The sequence below is a fragment of the Chelonia mydas genome, chromosome 17, assembly GCF_015237465.2.
Source record: "Chelonia mydas isolate rCheMyd1 chromosome 17, rCheMyd1.pri.v2, whole genome shotgun sequence".
Classification (NCBI taxonomy): Eukaryota; Metazoa; Chordata; order Testudines; family Cheloniidae; genus Chelonia; species Chelonia mydas.
In genome coordinates, this window is record NC_051257.2 from 24,145,022 (window position 1) to 24,160,463 (window position 15,442).

Consider the following 15,442-nt stretch of genomic DNA (forward strand, 5'->3'; position numbering starts at 1 on the left):
AACTGACCCCTATCAATAGAGGATCCAGAAAGACAGTGGGAACCCCAAGGACTGAACAATTGACACGTAACAATGGGAAACTCCAGCAGGCAGAACATGTGAACTCAGTAGATGTCCTGCAGGAGGACAATGGACCATTTTTGCTGATCACAAATCTGATGTGGATACAAATTTTGTATCCGCGCAGGGCTCTAGACATAGGTCTGACCTGGGACTGACAGACAAGAGCAGAAATTGACAGAAAAGAAATCAAGATGGTTCCTAGAGCAGCACGGTCAAGGGACCCCTGGCTTTAGGGGAACCTATAGCCCATGGGCCAGATCCAGCCTGCTGCTTCATTTCATATGGCCCGCAGCAAGTCTCCGCGCCGGGGGCCGTAAACCTGGAGCCTTGGCGCTCCCCCCGCGGGGCTGGAGCAGCAAGTGCCGGCTCGCCCTGCTTCAGGGAGAAGAAAGGGTCGGCTCCAGCTCCCGGAAGCAGCTGGCATGTCCCTGCAGCCCGTAGCAGCAGGGGTGATCAGGGAAGCTCTGCACACTGCCCCCGCCCCCAGCGCCAGCTCTGCAGCTCCCATTGGCTGGGAACCACGGCCACGAGGAGCTGTGGCCACAGCACCTGTGAGTGCGGGCAGCGCGCACCGCGCAGAGTCCCCGGACCCTCTACCTAGGGGCTGGACATGGCGGCCGCTTCTGGGAGCAGCGCGGAGCCTGGGCAGGCCAGGAGCCTGCCCTAGGCCTGCTGCGCTGCCGACCGGGAACCACCAGGAGTAAGCACCGTCCAGCTGGAGCCCGCACACCGAACCCCCTGCCCCAGGTCAGAATCCCCTCCCGCACCCTAACTCCCTCCCAGATCCCGCACTCCCCACACATACCCCCAACACCCTGCCCCAGCCCTGAGCGCCCTTCCACACCCAAACTTCCTCCTGGAGCCTGCACCCTGAACCTCCTCTCACCCCTACGCCCTGTCCCAGCCCTGACGCCACTCCCGCATTCCAAACACCTTGGCCCCAGCCCTTAGCCCCCTCCTGCACCCCAAACCTTCATCCCCAGCCCCACCCCAGAGCCCTCACCCCCTCCCGCACCCCAAACCTTCATCCCCAGCCCCACCCCAGAGCCCTCACCCCCTCCCGCACCCCAACCCTCTGCCCCAGCCTGGAGCCCCCTCCTGCACCCTGAACCCCTGGTTTCTGTCCCCACCCCAGAGCCTAGGGGAAGGCTCGAGCCTCCCCCTCCGCCCCCCACGGGGCTGTGTGTAGCCCGCAACTGATTTTTTCTGTGGGTCAATGGCCCCGATAGAAAAAAGGCTTTAGCCGGTATGGAGGGAAGGGATAGCTCGGTGGTTTGAGCATTGGCCTGCTAAACCCAGGGTTGTGAGTTCAATCCTTGAGGGGGCCATTTAGGGATCTGGGGCAAAAATTGGGGATTGGTCCTGCTTTGAGTAGGGGGTGGGACTAGATGACCTCCTGAGGGCCCTTCCAACCCTGGTATTCTATGACTATGCCTTAACCTTTGCTTCTTTATTGTACCCTAAGGACTTCCCGATGTTGACTAATAAACACTTCTTTGTTTCGAAAAGGCGGCCTGGTGTCCCTGCAAATACCTGCTGAGGTTCACTGATCCCTGAAGAGGGCAGAAAATCTCAGAACTGGAGTCTATCTTAGAGCTCATGGAGTGAAACAGGAGTGCTGGAGCCCAGAGGCTCAGTCTTAAAGGTGTTGAGGCCACATGGCCTACGCTGAAGGAGGAGTGGGACCACTTCAAGTTCTGGCACACTGAAGGGGTTCCTCCCTGAGGTACAGCTCTGTGACAGTAGCACTCACCTCTTCTATGATTATTGGAATAGGCAGCAAGGGCTCTACCTTGACTAGGTATCAATTGCCCTTCCCATAGGCTTATTTGAATAGGATATGATCCCCCTTTCGATGGGTTCTTTGACTAGGACTCAATCCCCATCCGATGAAGTGAGCTGTAGCTCACGAAAGCTTATGCTCAAATAAATTGGTTAGTCTCTAAGGTGCCACAAGTACTCCTTTTCTTTTTGCAAATCCCCTTTCTTTGGTTATTTGTCTAGGCCTCAATCCCCCTTTGTCTAGACTTCAATCCCCCTTTCTATGGGTTCTTTGAAGAGGCCTCAGGTGCTTTTTCTGTTGGTTGTTTGACTAGGATGCCTCACCCATTCTGCAGTTAGTAGACTATGCACTGATTGCCCTTTTCTATTGTTTATTTGACTACGCACTGATTGCCCTTTCTGTCCACTATTTGACTAGGCAGCAATTAGCCTATGACTAGGTAGCAATGGCCCTTTGAAGAACGGCAGTCGCTCTCTGTATTGGTTATTTCAATAGATCATCATCACCCTTTTTATGGGTTATTTCCATAGGCAAAGATAACGGAATGGGATGTGATTGCCCTTTCTGTGTGTCATTTGAGTAGGCCTTGATCACCCTTTTTATGGCTATTTGAGTAAGCAGAAATCACCCTTTCTATCAGTTCTTTGGCTAAGGCTATGTACACACTACAGCTTCGGTCACTACAGCTTGTGTTGATCGCGGGTGTGAATTAGCCATCCCCCAAGTGGTGTAATTTACACTGTTGTAAGTGCTGGCGGGGACAGCGCTATGTCGGCACGAGAGTTTCTCACGCCAACATAGCTACCGCTGCTCATTGGGGGTGCATTAATTAAGTCGACAGGAGAGCTCTCTCCCTTGGCTTAGCTCCTCTGCACTAGCTGAGCTGCTGAAAGCCCTGTCATGTAGCTGTGCCCGAAGCAGTGATCACCCTTTCTATGTGTAAGTAGCAATCACTCTATGTATTAGCCTTTTGACTAGGCAGTAACCGCCCTCCCTACCAGTTATTTGAATGGGCAGCTTTCACCCTTTCTGTGGGTTGTTTGACCAGGTGTTGATAGCTCTTTCTATTTGTTATTAGCCTAGGCAGCGATTGCCACCAGTAATCTGAATAAGCAGCATCTGCCCTTTCAATGGTTTAGTTGACGAGGCATCTGTTGCCCTTTCTATGCATTATTTCAGTAGGCAGCGATTACCCTCTCTAGGTTATTTGACTAGTCAGCAATCCTCCTGTTAAAGCTATTTGAATATTATGTGATTGCCTTTTTATAAATTATTCCCATAGTTATTTGACTAAGTGTCGAAAGCCATTTATGTGAGGTATTTGTCTAGGTAGTGATTGCTCTTCCTACGGTTATGTGACTAGGCAGTGATCACGGTTTATGTCGGTTATTTGAAAGGGATCACCCTTTCTGCTGTTTATTTGACCACACTTTGATCGTCCTTTCGGTGGGTTATTTCAATAATCATCAATCACCCTTTCTATAGGATATTTGATATGATACACACAGCCTTTCTATGGGACATTTGACTAGGTGTCAATAGCCCATTTGGTCATTTGACTTGGATGCTATCTCCCTTTCTGTGTGTTATTTGATATGATGCTGTGGCCCTTTCTGTGGGTTATTTGGCTGGGCATTGATACCCCTTCCTATTGGTTATTTGAATGGGCAGCAATGACTTGATTGGTGTTTTGACTAGGCATTGTTTGGCCTTTCTATCAGCTGTTTGATTCAGGAGAGATTGCTTGTCAGCGTTCCCTCCCCACTCTGAACTCTGGGGTACAGATGTGGGGATCTGCATGAAAGACCTCCTAAACTTTCCACAAATTCCTTTCCTTGTCCTTGGATGGTATTGCTGCCACCACCAAGTGATTTACACAAAAATTCAGGAAAGGGTCACTTGGAGTCCCTATTTCCCCCAAAATATCCCCTCAAGCCCCTTCACCCCCTTTCCTGGGGAGGCTTGAGAATAATATACCAACCAATTGGTTACAATGTAAGCACAGACCAAACCCTTTATCTTTAGGAAACTAAAATCAATCAGGTTCTTAAAAGAAGCGCTTTATTATAAAGAAAAAAGTAAAAGAATTACACCTACAAAATCAGGATGGAAGGTAACTTTACAGGGTAATAAAAAGATTTAAAACACAGAGGACTCCCCTCTGGATTGAGCTTCACAGTTACAAAAAACAGGAATAAAACTACCTCTTAGCATAGGGAAAATTCACAAGCTAAAAACAAAAGATAACCTAATGCATTTCCTTGCCTCACTTACAATTTTTGTAATTCGTAGATGGATTATTCCAGGTATATTTTCAGGAGATGTTGTCCCTGCTTGGCTTTTCTTGCTGTCCGGAGAGGGAACAAACAAAAAGAGCACAAACAAAACCTTCCCCCCCAGATTTGAAAGTATTTTCTTTCCTTATTTGGTCCTTTTGGTCAGGTGCCAACCAGGTTATTTGAGCTTCTTAACCCCTTACAGGTAAAGATTTAGTACAGCTGCCCAGGAGGGATTTTATGCTACCCTTCTCTATATGTTTATGACATTGCTCTTTCGGAGGGTTATTTGCCTTGGCCTCGCCAGTGCTTTCTATTGGTTAATTGACTAGACAGCTATTGCCCTTTCTAGGGATTATCTGAACAGGCAGAAATCACCTTGTCTGTGGGTTATCTGAATAGGCAGTGATTGCCCTTTCTGCTGGTTACACCAGTAGGCAGCGATGGTCACATATATCGGCTATTTGACTGTCACCATTTCCAGCCTAGGCAGCGTTCGCCCTTTCCATTGGCTGTTTGAACAGGAAATGATTTGCTTTTTCTAGGGTGTGTTGACAGTGCAGCTGGCAGCGAGCCTCCCAGCCTGGGCAGAGAGACAGGTGCTAGCAGGGCTCAAGCTGGGCACTGAAAACAGTTGTGTGGACGTTGCAGCTCAGGCAGATTCTCAGGCTAGTCACCTGAGCTCACGCCCACCCAGGGATCGCTCTTTCTGTGGGTTATTGCACCAGGCAGACGTTGCCTTTTCATTGGTGACCAGAATAGGAAGCAAATAGCGATTTAATCTTAGAGTAGGCTGAGCTCACCCCTTCTGTGAGTTATTTGACTAAGGAGCTATTGCCCTTTCTGTAGGCTGGTGGACAAGGTAGCAATCGCCCTGTGTCTCTTGGGGGAATAGCAGCCCTCTCCCTTTCCATGGGTTGTCTGACAAGGCAATATTGAAGAGGAGCCACCAGAGAGTATTGGTTGGAATGCTAGTCGTCAGGCGAGGAGCTTTGGGAGAAGTTGATATTCCCGGCTGGAGGCAGGTTGTGCTGCGACCTGGCTGAAGGTAACAGGAAGGGACTCTAAATTAACTCACTCCTGGGCTGACTTGTAATGATCACAGTCCGAGTTTGTGAAGTCTGCAGTGGAGCTGTGGCGGCTGGGTTTTCCCGCAGTGGCCTTTGAAGAGCACCTGCTGTGTGTACCAGAGGACAGGACCCTTGGAATAAGGGAGCTGAGGTAAAATTTCCAAGTGCAAAGCTTGGTGATGGTGGCAGCTACCTGAGTGGCAGGTGTAGGACACCCCAGGCCGTAACGAATCTGTTTGCCCTGTTGGTGGGTTATTTCAATAGGCAGCAATCAACAATTTCTTGCAAATTTTTGAATTGTGAAGTTGTTCCCTGTTTATGGGGGTTTCAAACTGGGGGGGGAGGGAATTTAAAAATGTTCACAAAATATTTCTTTGACATTTTGAATGTTTGTTTTTGCCGCTGAGTGCTCGACAATGTCTTTCCACTTTCTTCTTTCTCTTCCCTCTCCCACCTTTTTTCACTGTAATTTTCTCAACATTTTGATAAGTTACACAGTGAGAAAAGAAAAATGAAAAAAGAGAAAGGAATATGGGGGGGGGAATCTTAGGAAAAAATATCCCCAAGGGTATTTGTTTTTGGAAAACAGAAAGCAAACCAAAAACATCATTTTATATTGTTTCAAAATTTTCCACTGAAAAATCAAAAACTATCCCTGAAAATAAAATTTTACCCCAAAGCTGTGGTTCATCTTCAGCTTCCTCCCATTTCTTGGTGAGAAACATTTTCAGACACAAAAATGCCGCCCAGCTCCAGTGCTCTGCTCTGCCCCACCCAGGCGAGGCGGGGATTCTGTCCCTGCGCAGGGATGCTGCGGGCTGTTTGCGACACACCGTACAGAGGAGGTGCCCGTCCCTATTACATTCATAGGTACGAAGCGCCCCATTAAGGTTTTGTAGAACTCTCTAGGCTTCGTCTCGATACCATTCATAGGACGGTTCCCTAAGAACCGAGAAAGACAATGGGAGTTGGAGAGTTTAAGCCCCTCACTGGATCAAACGCTTACTGCTAGCAGAGAGAGGTCTAACACGATCCAATGGCTGGAAGTTGGAACTAGACAAATTCAGACTGGAGATACGGTGTAAAATGTTAACACTGAGGGGAATTACCCACTGGAACAACTTACCAGGGGCCGGGGTGGATTCTCCATCACTGGCCAGTTTTAAATCAAGACTGGCTGGTTTTCTAAAAGCTCTGCTCTGGTGCAACCAGGAATTAATTCAGGGCAGGTCTCTGGCCTGTGCTATGCAGGGGTCAGACTAGATCAGTGGTTTTCAAACTGCGGTTCGTGACTCAGAACTGGGTCGTGGAATGCCAGGCACTGGGTCGCGGCGGCTCTGGTCAGCACGGCCAACTGGGCAGTTAAAAGTCCTGTCGGGGGTGCTGCCTGGCTAAGGCAGGCTGGTCCCTACCTGGTCTGACACCGCGCTGTGCCCCGAAGCGGCCAGCAGCAGATCTGGCTCCTAGGCAGGGGGGCCATGGGCTCTGCACACTGCCCCCACCTTGAGCACCTGCTCTGCATTCCCACTGGCCAGTTCCCGGCCAGTAGGAGCTGGGGAGGGGGACGTGCCTGCCGGTGAGAGTCACGCGGAGCCACTTGCGTACTTCCGCCTAGGAGCCAGACCTGCTGCTGCCCGCTTCCAGGGCGCAGCGCGGTCCGCGGTGCCAGGACTGGCAGGATGCCTGCCTTAGCGCCCCCATGACACTGCTGATCGGGAGCCACCCCAGGTAAGCCCGCACCCCAACCCAGCGCCCCAATCCCCTGCCCCAGACCTGAGCCCCCCGCAAACCCAGAGCCCCCTCCTGCACCCCAAACCCCTCATCCCCAGCCCCATCCCAGAGCCTGCACCCCCAGCACAGAGCCCTGACCCCCTCCCGCACCCCAATCCCCTGCCCCAGCCCAGACCTCCCTCCTACACCCTGAACCCCTCATTCCCGGCCCCACCCCACAGCCCTCACCCCTGCACCCCAACCCTCTGCCCCAGCCCTAAGCCCCCTCCCACACCCCAAACCCCTCATCCCCAGCTCGGTGGGTCGCGGGCATCAAGAATTTTCTTCAACTGGGTCGCCAGAAAAAAAGTTTGAAAACCACTGGCCTAGATGATCACAGTTCTCCCTCTGGCCTTCACATCTCTGAACCTGTGAGTGAACCCCTGGCCTCACTGGAGTCAGTGGCCAGTGGCCATCTTGGAAGGAGCAGGCTCCCTGCAGCCTGGCACACATAGTTGACTTTTGCCCTGCACGGTTAGAAGATCCCCTCCCTTCGCAGGCTGCGGCCAGTGGTGGCCGGCCCGGAGTCGCATTTCGAGTTACGTACGTGCTCTCTGTGAGCAACGGCTCTGGGCTGGCAGGGCGCTGACCAAGGCCGTGTGGTCTGAGGCTCATAGACTCATGCTCCTCGGGCCGCTGGCTGAGTTTGGTGAGCACAGTACTCCGCCAGTGTCCCCACTTGCAGCCCGTGGGGCTAGTGGACTGGAATCTCACAGCCGTTGCACAAGCATAGCCTGGTGAGCCTTCTCCCAGAGAGGCCAGGCTGTTCACCGCCCAAACTGTGTATAACTCCTGGCTGTGTCAGCTCCCAGCACACAGATGACCAGTAATGCAGCCATTGATGCCTTTTGCTTCCGTTTAGAGTGCTGAGGAAACAAAATCCCGCTGTCACCACTGCCTAGCCAATTATCAGAAAGCTCTCATGGCCGACAGGTGCAGGCCTGAGCTTGGGAGAGCTGGTTCTAGTCCAGGCTGAGTCTGTGGTCTCTGAGCAGGCTGTGCTGTACCTTAATTTCCCTGTCTGTGGAGCACGCAGGCAGGCAGAGATCAGCGCACTCACATGGCCTCACAGCCCAGCCTGCCTATCTTATCACCAGTAAGAGCCCGGCAGGCATGTCCAGGTGCCGATGGTACCGTGGGGCATGTGGAGACAACTAGCCCTAGGGACTGGTGGGTTGCTAGAATCCTGTAAAATGGAGTCTCCCCAGCAGCGAGCTCACAGCAGCATCTGGCCAGAGAGCTCTGCTTTCTGTCAGGGCCGTGTTGATGTGGGAATGCCTGGAATGGGCTCAGGGAAATCTGGTCTCCACATGTTGGCTTGCAGGAGGAGCGAGAGCACTCTCCACCCACAGAGACATGAGCAACAAAGCTCTGACTCCCTTTGATCCCTGCACCCCAGCCCGCTCTGGCTGGAGAGGGCTCTGGTGCCAGGGGAGAAGCCCTGTGTGCTCTGGTGGTGCCAGGGGAGAAGCCCGAGTGCTCTGGTGGTGCTCAGGCCCACAGTTTCTAACATGAGCTCAGATCAAGTTGTCTCTGGCTGGGCACCAAAAATGGAGATTCCTGAAACCAGCAGCCTCTCTTCAGCCTTTGGGCCTAAATCTTCCTTCTTCTCGATCTGCTCCTGCCAGAGCCCTGAGGGGCTGGTCCCCGCCCCAGATACTGGGCTCCCCAGGCCCTGCCTGGCTCACTCTAGAGATGGAGCAGGCTGCCCTGCTCCCTGCAGCCAGGCTGCTGGAGTTCCGTACTGACGTGTGGTTTGTCCAGCCCTGGTTCATACGTCCCATGCGACGGCGCTCCCAGCCCTTCTCTAGGAGACTGTTCCACTGCAGCATGTTGCCCCTGCTCCCCAGTGGCAATGTTCCTCCCCACACGCTGCCCCAGCCCCCTTGCTGACCTCAGCAGGAACTCCCAAAGACTGACTCCACCAAAGCCTCTCATTTGGCTGTGGCCAGCACGGAGCCCGGTGGGAGCAGCTCTCACGGCAGAGCCTTCCGGGGGCTCCTTGCAGAGCCTGCGCTGGGGGACACGCTTGGAAACATGCTCTGCTGGGAGGTGGGCTGTGGGTAGTGCCGCCCTCGGCCTGGGGCAGAAGCTCCCCCGAGCGTGGGAGAAGTGGCACCCTAACCAGCTGGGAGGGTTCTGCTGCCATATCAGGAGTGTGGGGCCGGGGGTCTCACTGCCTGGCGCTACCCTGCCCGTGGCTGGCAGGAAGTGGAGTCTGCAGGCGCTTGCTGCAGGAAGAGGTGGCTCTGAGACAGTCTCCCTTGGAGTTAAGCTTGGACAGCTCATGTTCCACAGAGTGCTAGCAAAAGGGGCAGTTCTGAACTGGAGCAGAGCTGGGCTTCGAATGGCGTGGCTGGTGTGCCGGTCTTGCTTGGCAGTGCAGGGACACGATGCCCCGGGCCTGCAGGGCAGGTGGGATGGAGCTCACACGCACAGGCTGCTGCACTCACCCCCCGTCCCCGTGTGTTTTTTCTCGCTAGGTGGCTATGGGCTGCCCTACAGCACTGGAAAGCTGCCTTACGGTGAGTGCTCTTTCATTCTCTGCCCTCCCAGGATAAGCCCTGCCCTTCCCCCAGCTGAGGGAAAGCTCTGCCTTTGGAGTGCCAGCTGCCTGCTCACACGACCTGGCCTCCCACCTTGGGAGGGTCTCAGGACGCACAGTGCCAGACACGCCGAGCCGAGAGCACTGGGGCTGCTCACTGTCATGCTGACAAGCTCCTAGCCTGGAGATGGGGGTGCTGAGCACTGCTCCCCCAGCACAAGGCAGCTTTTACCTCTCGGGCACCCCCTTCCCATCCTCTTGTTCAAAGGGGTGTCTCTGTGATCCCTGGCTGCCCAAGTGACCCCTGGGGCTGTGGGCAGCTGGGACCAGGGCAGCACTGGTGGCCTGGCATTGGGGGGGGGGGGTGAAGGTGGCTCAGAGCTGCCTTTGCTCTGCCCTGCTGTGGTCCTGCAATGAGTACAGCTCAGCCAGGCCAGGGACTCTGGGCCCAGAAGCTGTCACTGCCGGTGCCTGCTTCGCTGGAGTTGACTGTGCAGGGCTGTGGCCCCAGGGCTGCCAGGCAGAGAGGGGACGGTGCTGTGACTCATATGCACTCGAAGCCCCAGCAAGGTCAGCAGCCAGACCAGGGGCTCCACGAGGAGAGCAGGGTTTGTTTATTGCTGTACTTTGTTACCTGAGACCTGAGTGCAAGTCTCCCCTCCTGGAGGCCCATGCACCCTCCTGCTCCCCGTGCGGAGCAGCGGCCTCCCTGGGCCAACTTGCAGGGGAGGAACAATGCTGACAACTGTGCACATCTCCCAGTTGGAGGCTGGCCCAAACTGGAGCCGTCTCCCTGGATTCCTGGCATCCCGGCAGCGCAGGGCTGTAAGCCAGATGTCCTGAGGCCCCAGCCTGGCTCCCTCCGGCGGCTCGGTAAGCTGAGCACTGGCCGTCCCCGAGGACATGCCTCACGCCTCAGCCAGCCTCACTCCGAGACGTTTGGAAATCTGGCTCCCACCTAGCAGGACTCTGCCACATCCCCAGGCTGCCTTGGCATGCCCTGCCCTTTGGGCTGCCCTGCTCCCATCACAGCTACCTGCCTTGATGGGATGGTCTAACAGAGTCCTCTGCTCTTTGTGGTTGCAGGGTACGGACCAGGTGGGCTAGGTGCTGGTGCTGCGGGAAAGGCAGGATACCCAACAGGGACAGGTGCGCTGCTTGGCCTCTTCCCAGGGAGCAGCTCTCTGAGCCGAGGGGGCAGCTGCCTAGAGCCTCCCACGCTCTTTGGCACAGGAATGGGGCCTTGAGTCAGGCCCTGCAACTGGCCAGCCAGCCTTCCTCCCAGTCTGCTCAGGCTGCAGGCCGCTCTGTGGGGACGGGCATGGGGCTGGCTCTGGGGGAGGGGGTAGAGGGACTGGCTTTGGGGGGAGGGGGAGAAGGGGCATGGGGCTGGCTCTGGGGAAGTGGGGGGCTAACTCAAGGGAGGGGGAGTGGCTGGGGCAGGGGAGAAGAGTTGACTCTCGGGGGAGGGAGCATGGGGCTGGCTCCAGGGGAGGGCGAGGTGCGTGGCAGTAGGATTGCTCTCAGTGTGGAGGCCAGGTGTCTGGGCAGTGGCCAGGGCTCCTTAACTCTGTGCCTCTCCATGGGGGAGAGGCCAGGTTGCTGCAGGGCAGGCGCCTTCACAGACACCAAGGACGAGTTCCCCTCGCGTGACAGGCGGACCCAGGAGGGTCTCTCTGGCTCAGTATGGGGGTGGCCAGGGTTTGGAGGGTGGCCGAGGGGGTCTGGGGGCCGCTGTTCTGCAGGCATGTGATGAAGTCCAGATCTCTGAACGTCTCCTTGTTTGTGTCTCCAGGAGTTGGAGCTCAGGTAGCAGCAGCTAAAGCAGCAGCTAAATATGGTGAGTTGCCTGAGCCTAAATGCCATGGTGATGGGCATGGGCCAAGATGCTAGAGAGTGGCACTGCGGAGCCTGCACCACCAAAGGGAACCGAGTGGTGTGTTTGGCAGGAGCCAGGCGGGTAACGGGCTCCCTCGGGAAGGCAGGATGGAGACGGATGGACAAACCTGCTCTTCGCAGACCCCAGCTCCATCCATGGGCAGCAGCACCAAGGACCCCTGTTCCCATTCAGCCTGCGAAGGAGCCACGGCTGCTGGAAACCCCAGCCCTGGGGTGCCATTGTGGGCTAGAGCATACGTGAGCAGGAGGCAGGGAGTGATGGGGCATCGGGGCCAGCCCACCTTGGGGCTTTCCAGAGAGCCAGAGCGAAAGCCTGAGACCCCCACACTGACCTGCCAACCACAGCTCTGGGGTGTGCCCCTCAGACTGTCCCTGCACCGCCCAGTACAGCCCGGCAGAGCCTTCACTGTGAGCCATGGCACTGCAGAGCAGGTGGGGCCTGCAGCTCACAGCATGGGGCAGTGGGGAAAGCCTAGGGATGTGAGGCTGGGAGTGCCCCAGGGTAGGGTTGAGGTCCCACTGCAGGACCAGTGAACCCAGTTGGAGATCCAGGAGAGGGGTCCCCTGAAGGCCAGGTGCTGGTGTCCCACTGGACTTCCCCTGCCACCCGGAGGGGGTGGGCAGCATGTGTGTGCTCACGTCCTGCACCGCTCTGGCCGGCGGGGGCATGTGGGCTGCTCTGTCCCAGGCCTCTTTGGCAGCAGCGCCATTGTGGTGTTAGACTCAGCAATGATACAGGGCAACAGGGACTAATGGGCCCAGCACGTCAGCCTGGGCACGCTCCTCCAGCCCTGCGCTGCCATCCAGGCCTCGCGTCCAGCTGGGAGAACGTGCACCATGAAGGACGTAACGACTGGTGCATGGGGCGACACAGTGGAGAGAACGACGTTCTCTGCGTGCCCTGCCTGGATGGGGGGCTGGGAGGCCTGGCCTCACTGTGCCGTTCCACAACAGGCAGGGGCACTGGTAGGGATGCCTGCTGAGCGGGGCCCCTCCGGGACACTGCGGGGAGCTTGCTGCTCCATTCACTCTGGAGTGGACCCTGGCTTTGTAACCCTGGCCACTGATTCTGCTGGGATTTGGGCCGTTCTGCACTCCCTGCACCAGAGTGCCAATGCTCGTCTGGCTCCTGTGCTCTCTGCAGGTGCTGGTGTCGTGCCTGGTGCTGCTGGCATCCCCGGAGTCGGAGGTCTCGGAGGCCTGGTGCCTGGCGTTGGGGGTCTCCCTGGAGTTGCAGGTGTCCCAGGGGTTGCAGGTAAATGTGCTTGACTAGCCCAGCCGATGGGCCTGTGAGGCTGCGTTCCCCATCTCAGAGCCTGCGTTCCCCATCTCAGAGCCCTGACTCTCTTCCCTTGTGACCCAGGAGCTGGAAGCCAGGCAGCAGCAGCAAAAGCAGCAGCGTATGGTGAGTGGGCTCTGATTGTTCCCCGCAGGCCCACTGGGACAAGCAGCTCCTAAGGGCTGGCTCGGGCAGTTGCTGGCCGGGAGGTGCTGCGTCCCTCTTGTGCCATGCCTGGCACAGAGTCTCTGTGATGAATCAGCACCATAGGGCAAACAGCTGAGCCATGAGATAAATGGGTTTATGGAGCACCTTTGACCTTTTCATCTGCCCTGAGCCCACAATCCATCTCCCCGGGACGGACCCACCCGGAGCAGTTTCAGAGGACAGAGGATGCCACGGCCCAGGGTAGGCAGGACTCAGCCCTGCCCCAGGGACAGCTCTTCTCTGTCCTGATTTAAAGCCAGGTTGCCCAGCCCTGCAGGGCAAGAGAGGGAACGTTACCCCTGCCTGCAAAGGGGGATTTCTGCGGCCTGATGGAATATTCTGCGCTTGTTTCCTGCACTAGAAGGGCCTCTGATATCAGACTTTAAAGCCATGATGTTTCACAGCTTTTTTTTATAGCTCCCTCTGAGACCTGCACAGCTGAGCTCATGGTAACCCAGGCTATGGCTACACTAGACAGCTTACAGTGCAGCTGTGCCACTGTAGGGCTGCTAGTGCAGATGGGAGAGCTCTCCCGTCGCCTGAATTACTCCAGCCCCTGTGAGTGGCAGTAGCTATGTCAGCAGGAGAAGCTCTCGGGGGTCACTGAGGAGGTCTGTGCATTCACACTTGTGTAACTCCGAGCCGATCTGCACCAGCGGAGCATTGATGGGGAGGAGAGCAGCTTGTCCGGGTAGATTCCATTCTGCTAGCTGTGTGTTGTCATGTGTTTCCCCAGGACCTTTCAGCTCCACGACAGCAGCTGCTTTCTCTTGGGAGTTGGGGTGTGTGTGCGATCTTTGCTTTTGGAAAGCCCTGCTCCCAGGCAGTGTTGTGTGTGAGCGTGCGAGCGACGGTGAATGTGCATGCGACACAGCTCTGTTTCCCCTCCAGCAGTCAGCTAAGAGGCAGCCCCTGGTTTCAGTGGGGCTGCACACGTCACATTCATTTCCTCAGCAGCGCTGGGCGCCGGTTGTGTCTAGCTGCAGTAGGGTCCTTCACTCGGAGCACCCGCAAGCCGCGGCATCAGTGCAGTGCACGAGCCTGTGCACAAAGGGCTCCTGCTCCTCACTCCTCAACCAGCTCCATTGATTCCCAGCTTGTCAGCCAGAGGACCTCTCCTGGCAGCTCTGAGTACAGCACTTCTGAGTGCAGGCAATGCCTGTTGCCCCACGGCACAGGGAATCCTTCCCAGGCCGTCAGCTGTGTTCCGACATCGCTGTCTTGCCTTATAAACGCCAAGGCTAGGGCAGGTTCTCCTCCAGTATCACTAGTGTGGCTGCTCTGGAGTGACCTGCTGTGCGAAGTGTAACCAGGACAGTCAGGTCCATGGTGCGCGGCATGCTGCAGGATCGGAGGTTCCAGCCCACGAAGGCTTATGCCCAGATAAATTTTTTAGTCTCTAAGGTGTCACAGGTACTGCTCGTTGTTTTTGCTGATACAGACTAACATGGCTGCTACTCTGAAACCTAGCTCCAGCCTGGCGTCCTGCTCCCAGGGCTTTAGCCCAGAGCGCACACAGAGATGTGTCCCATCCCAGGCTGGGATAGGCTGGCCCCACAGAGCAGCGGGGAGGCTTGAGCTTGGACATCTCTCCCAGCTTTCTCCTGCAAAGGGTGCGCTCTTTGGGCAGCCCTTTTCAGTCGTGGGTGTCCAGGGTGGATTTGGATGGAGGCGAAACTCCCTGCTCACTCCATCGTCCCTTTGTGGTGCTGATGGCACTCCAGAACCGGTTCCTGGATGGAGGCCTGGGAGGGGGCACCCCGGAACTGGGGCTTCCTTCTCACTCCAAAAAAAGCTGCCAATCCAAGCTGGGCTCTAGCTGCACTGGTGAAGCAGGATGTTCCTGGAGCGAGAGGCCAGTCTGCTCTTCATGCCTGCCCAGGACAGAACAGGGCGCATTGTGACGAAGTGGAACTGTTCTTAATGTTTCCTCTGAATAGTGTGGGGGTGCCTCAGTTTCCCCTATGCAGTTCTTAAGTACCTAGGGGGTGGGAGAAGGGTGTATGATCGTTGCAGAGCCCTAGAGGGCAGGTGTGTGCAGGGGTCTGGACACAGAGAATGGCCAACACCCTGTTTCCTGGCCACTGATGGCCTGGACCCTTCCCCCCTGCAAGGTGAGAGCTAAAGGGTTGGAGAACAAAGGAATCAGGTGACCTCCGGGCCCTGGGAAAGGGACAAAGCCCAGAGGAGGAGGGGCTGGAGAGAGTTTCAGTTTGGGGCCTGGCTGGGACATGGAGTGAAGTGCAGACGTGGTTGTCTGGCTCACTAGCCCCAGAATGGACCCAGCTGAGGGGTCCGGTTCTCTGCACCTACAAGCTCTGTGTTAGACCGTGTTCCTGTCGTCTAATAAACCTTCTGTTTTACTGGCTGGCTGAGAGTCACGTCTGACTGTGAAGTTGGGGTACAGGACCCTCTGCCTTCCCCAGGAGCCCCGCCTGAGCGGACTCGCTGTGGGAAGCGCACGGAGGGGCAGAGGATGCTGAATGCTCTGAGGTCAGACCCAGGAAGGTGGAAGTTGTGTGAGCTTTATGTCCTGCAGACAGGATCCTC

At 56.0% G+C, this 15,442-nt stretch overlaps 1 protein-coding gene across 29 annotated transcripts in view; it reads left to right on the top strand.

Annotated features, from left to right (window-relative positions):
- The window catches only part of ELN (elastin), a 112,579-nt gene that overhangs the window by 32,041 nt on the left and 65,096 nt on the right, over positions 1 to 15,442 (top strand). For 20 of the 29 annotated variants that reach the window (XM_043531138.1, XM_043531141.1, XM_043531122.1 and 17 more), the window contains 4 exons: positions 9,446 to 9,487; positions 10,594 to 10,656; positions 11,303 to 11,347; positions 12,551 to 12,661. In XM_043531138.1, coding sequence (XP_043387073.1) covers positions 9,446 to 9,487; positions 10,594 to 10,656; positions 11,303 to 11,347; positions 12,551 to 12,661 — 261 coding nt within the window. The remainder of the gene's footprint in view (positions 1 to 9,445; positions 9,488 to 10,593; positions 10,657 to 11,302; positions 11,348 to 12,550; positions 12,662 to 15,442) is intronic. The other 9 variants (XM_043531121.1, XM_043531126.1, XM_043531131.1 and 6 more) reach the window with 3 other exon arrangements.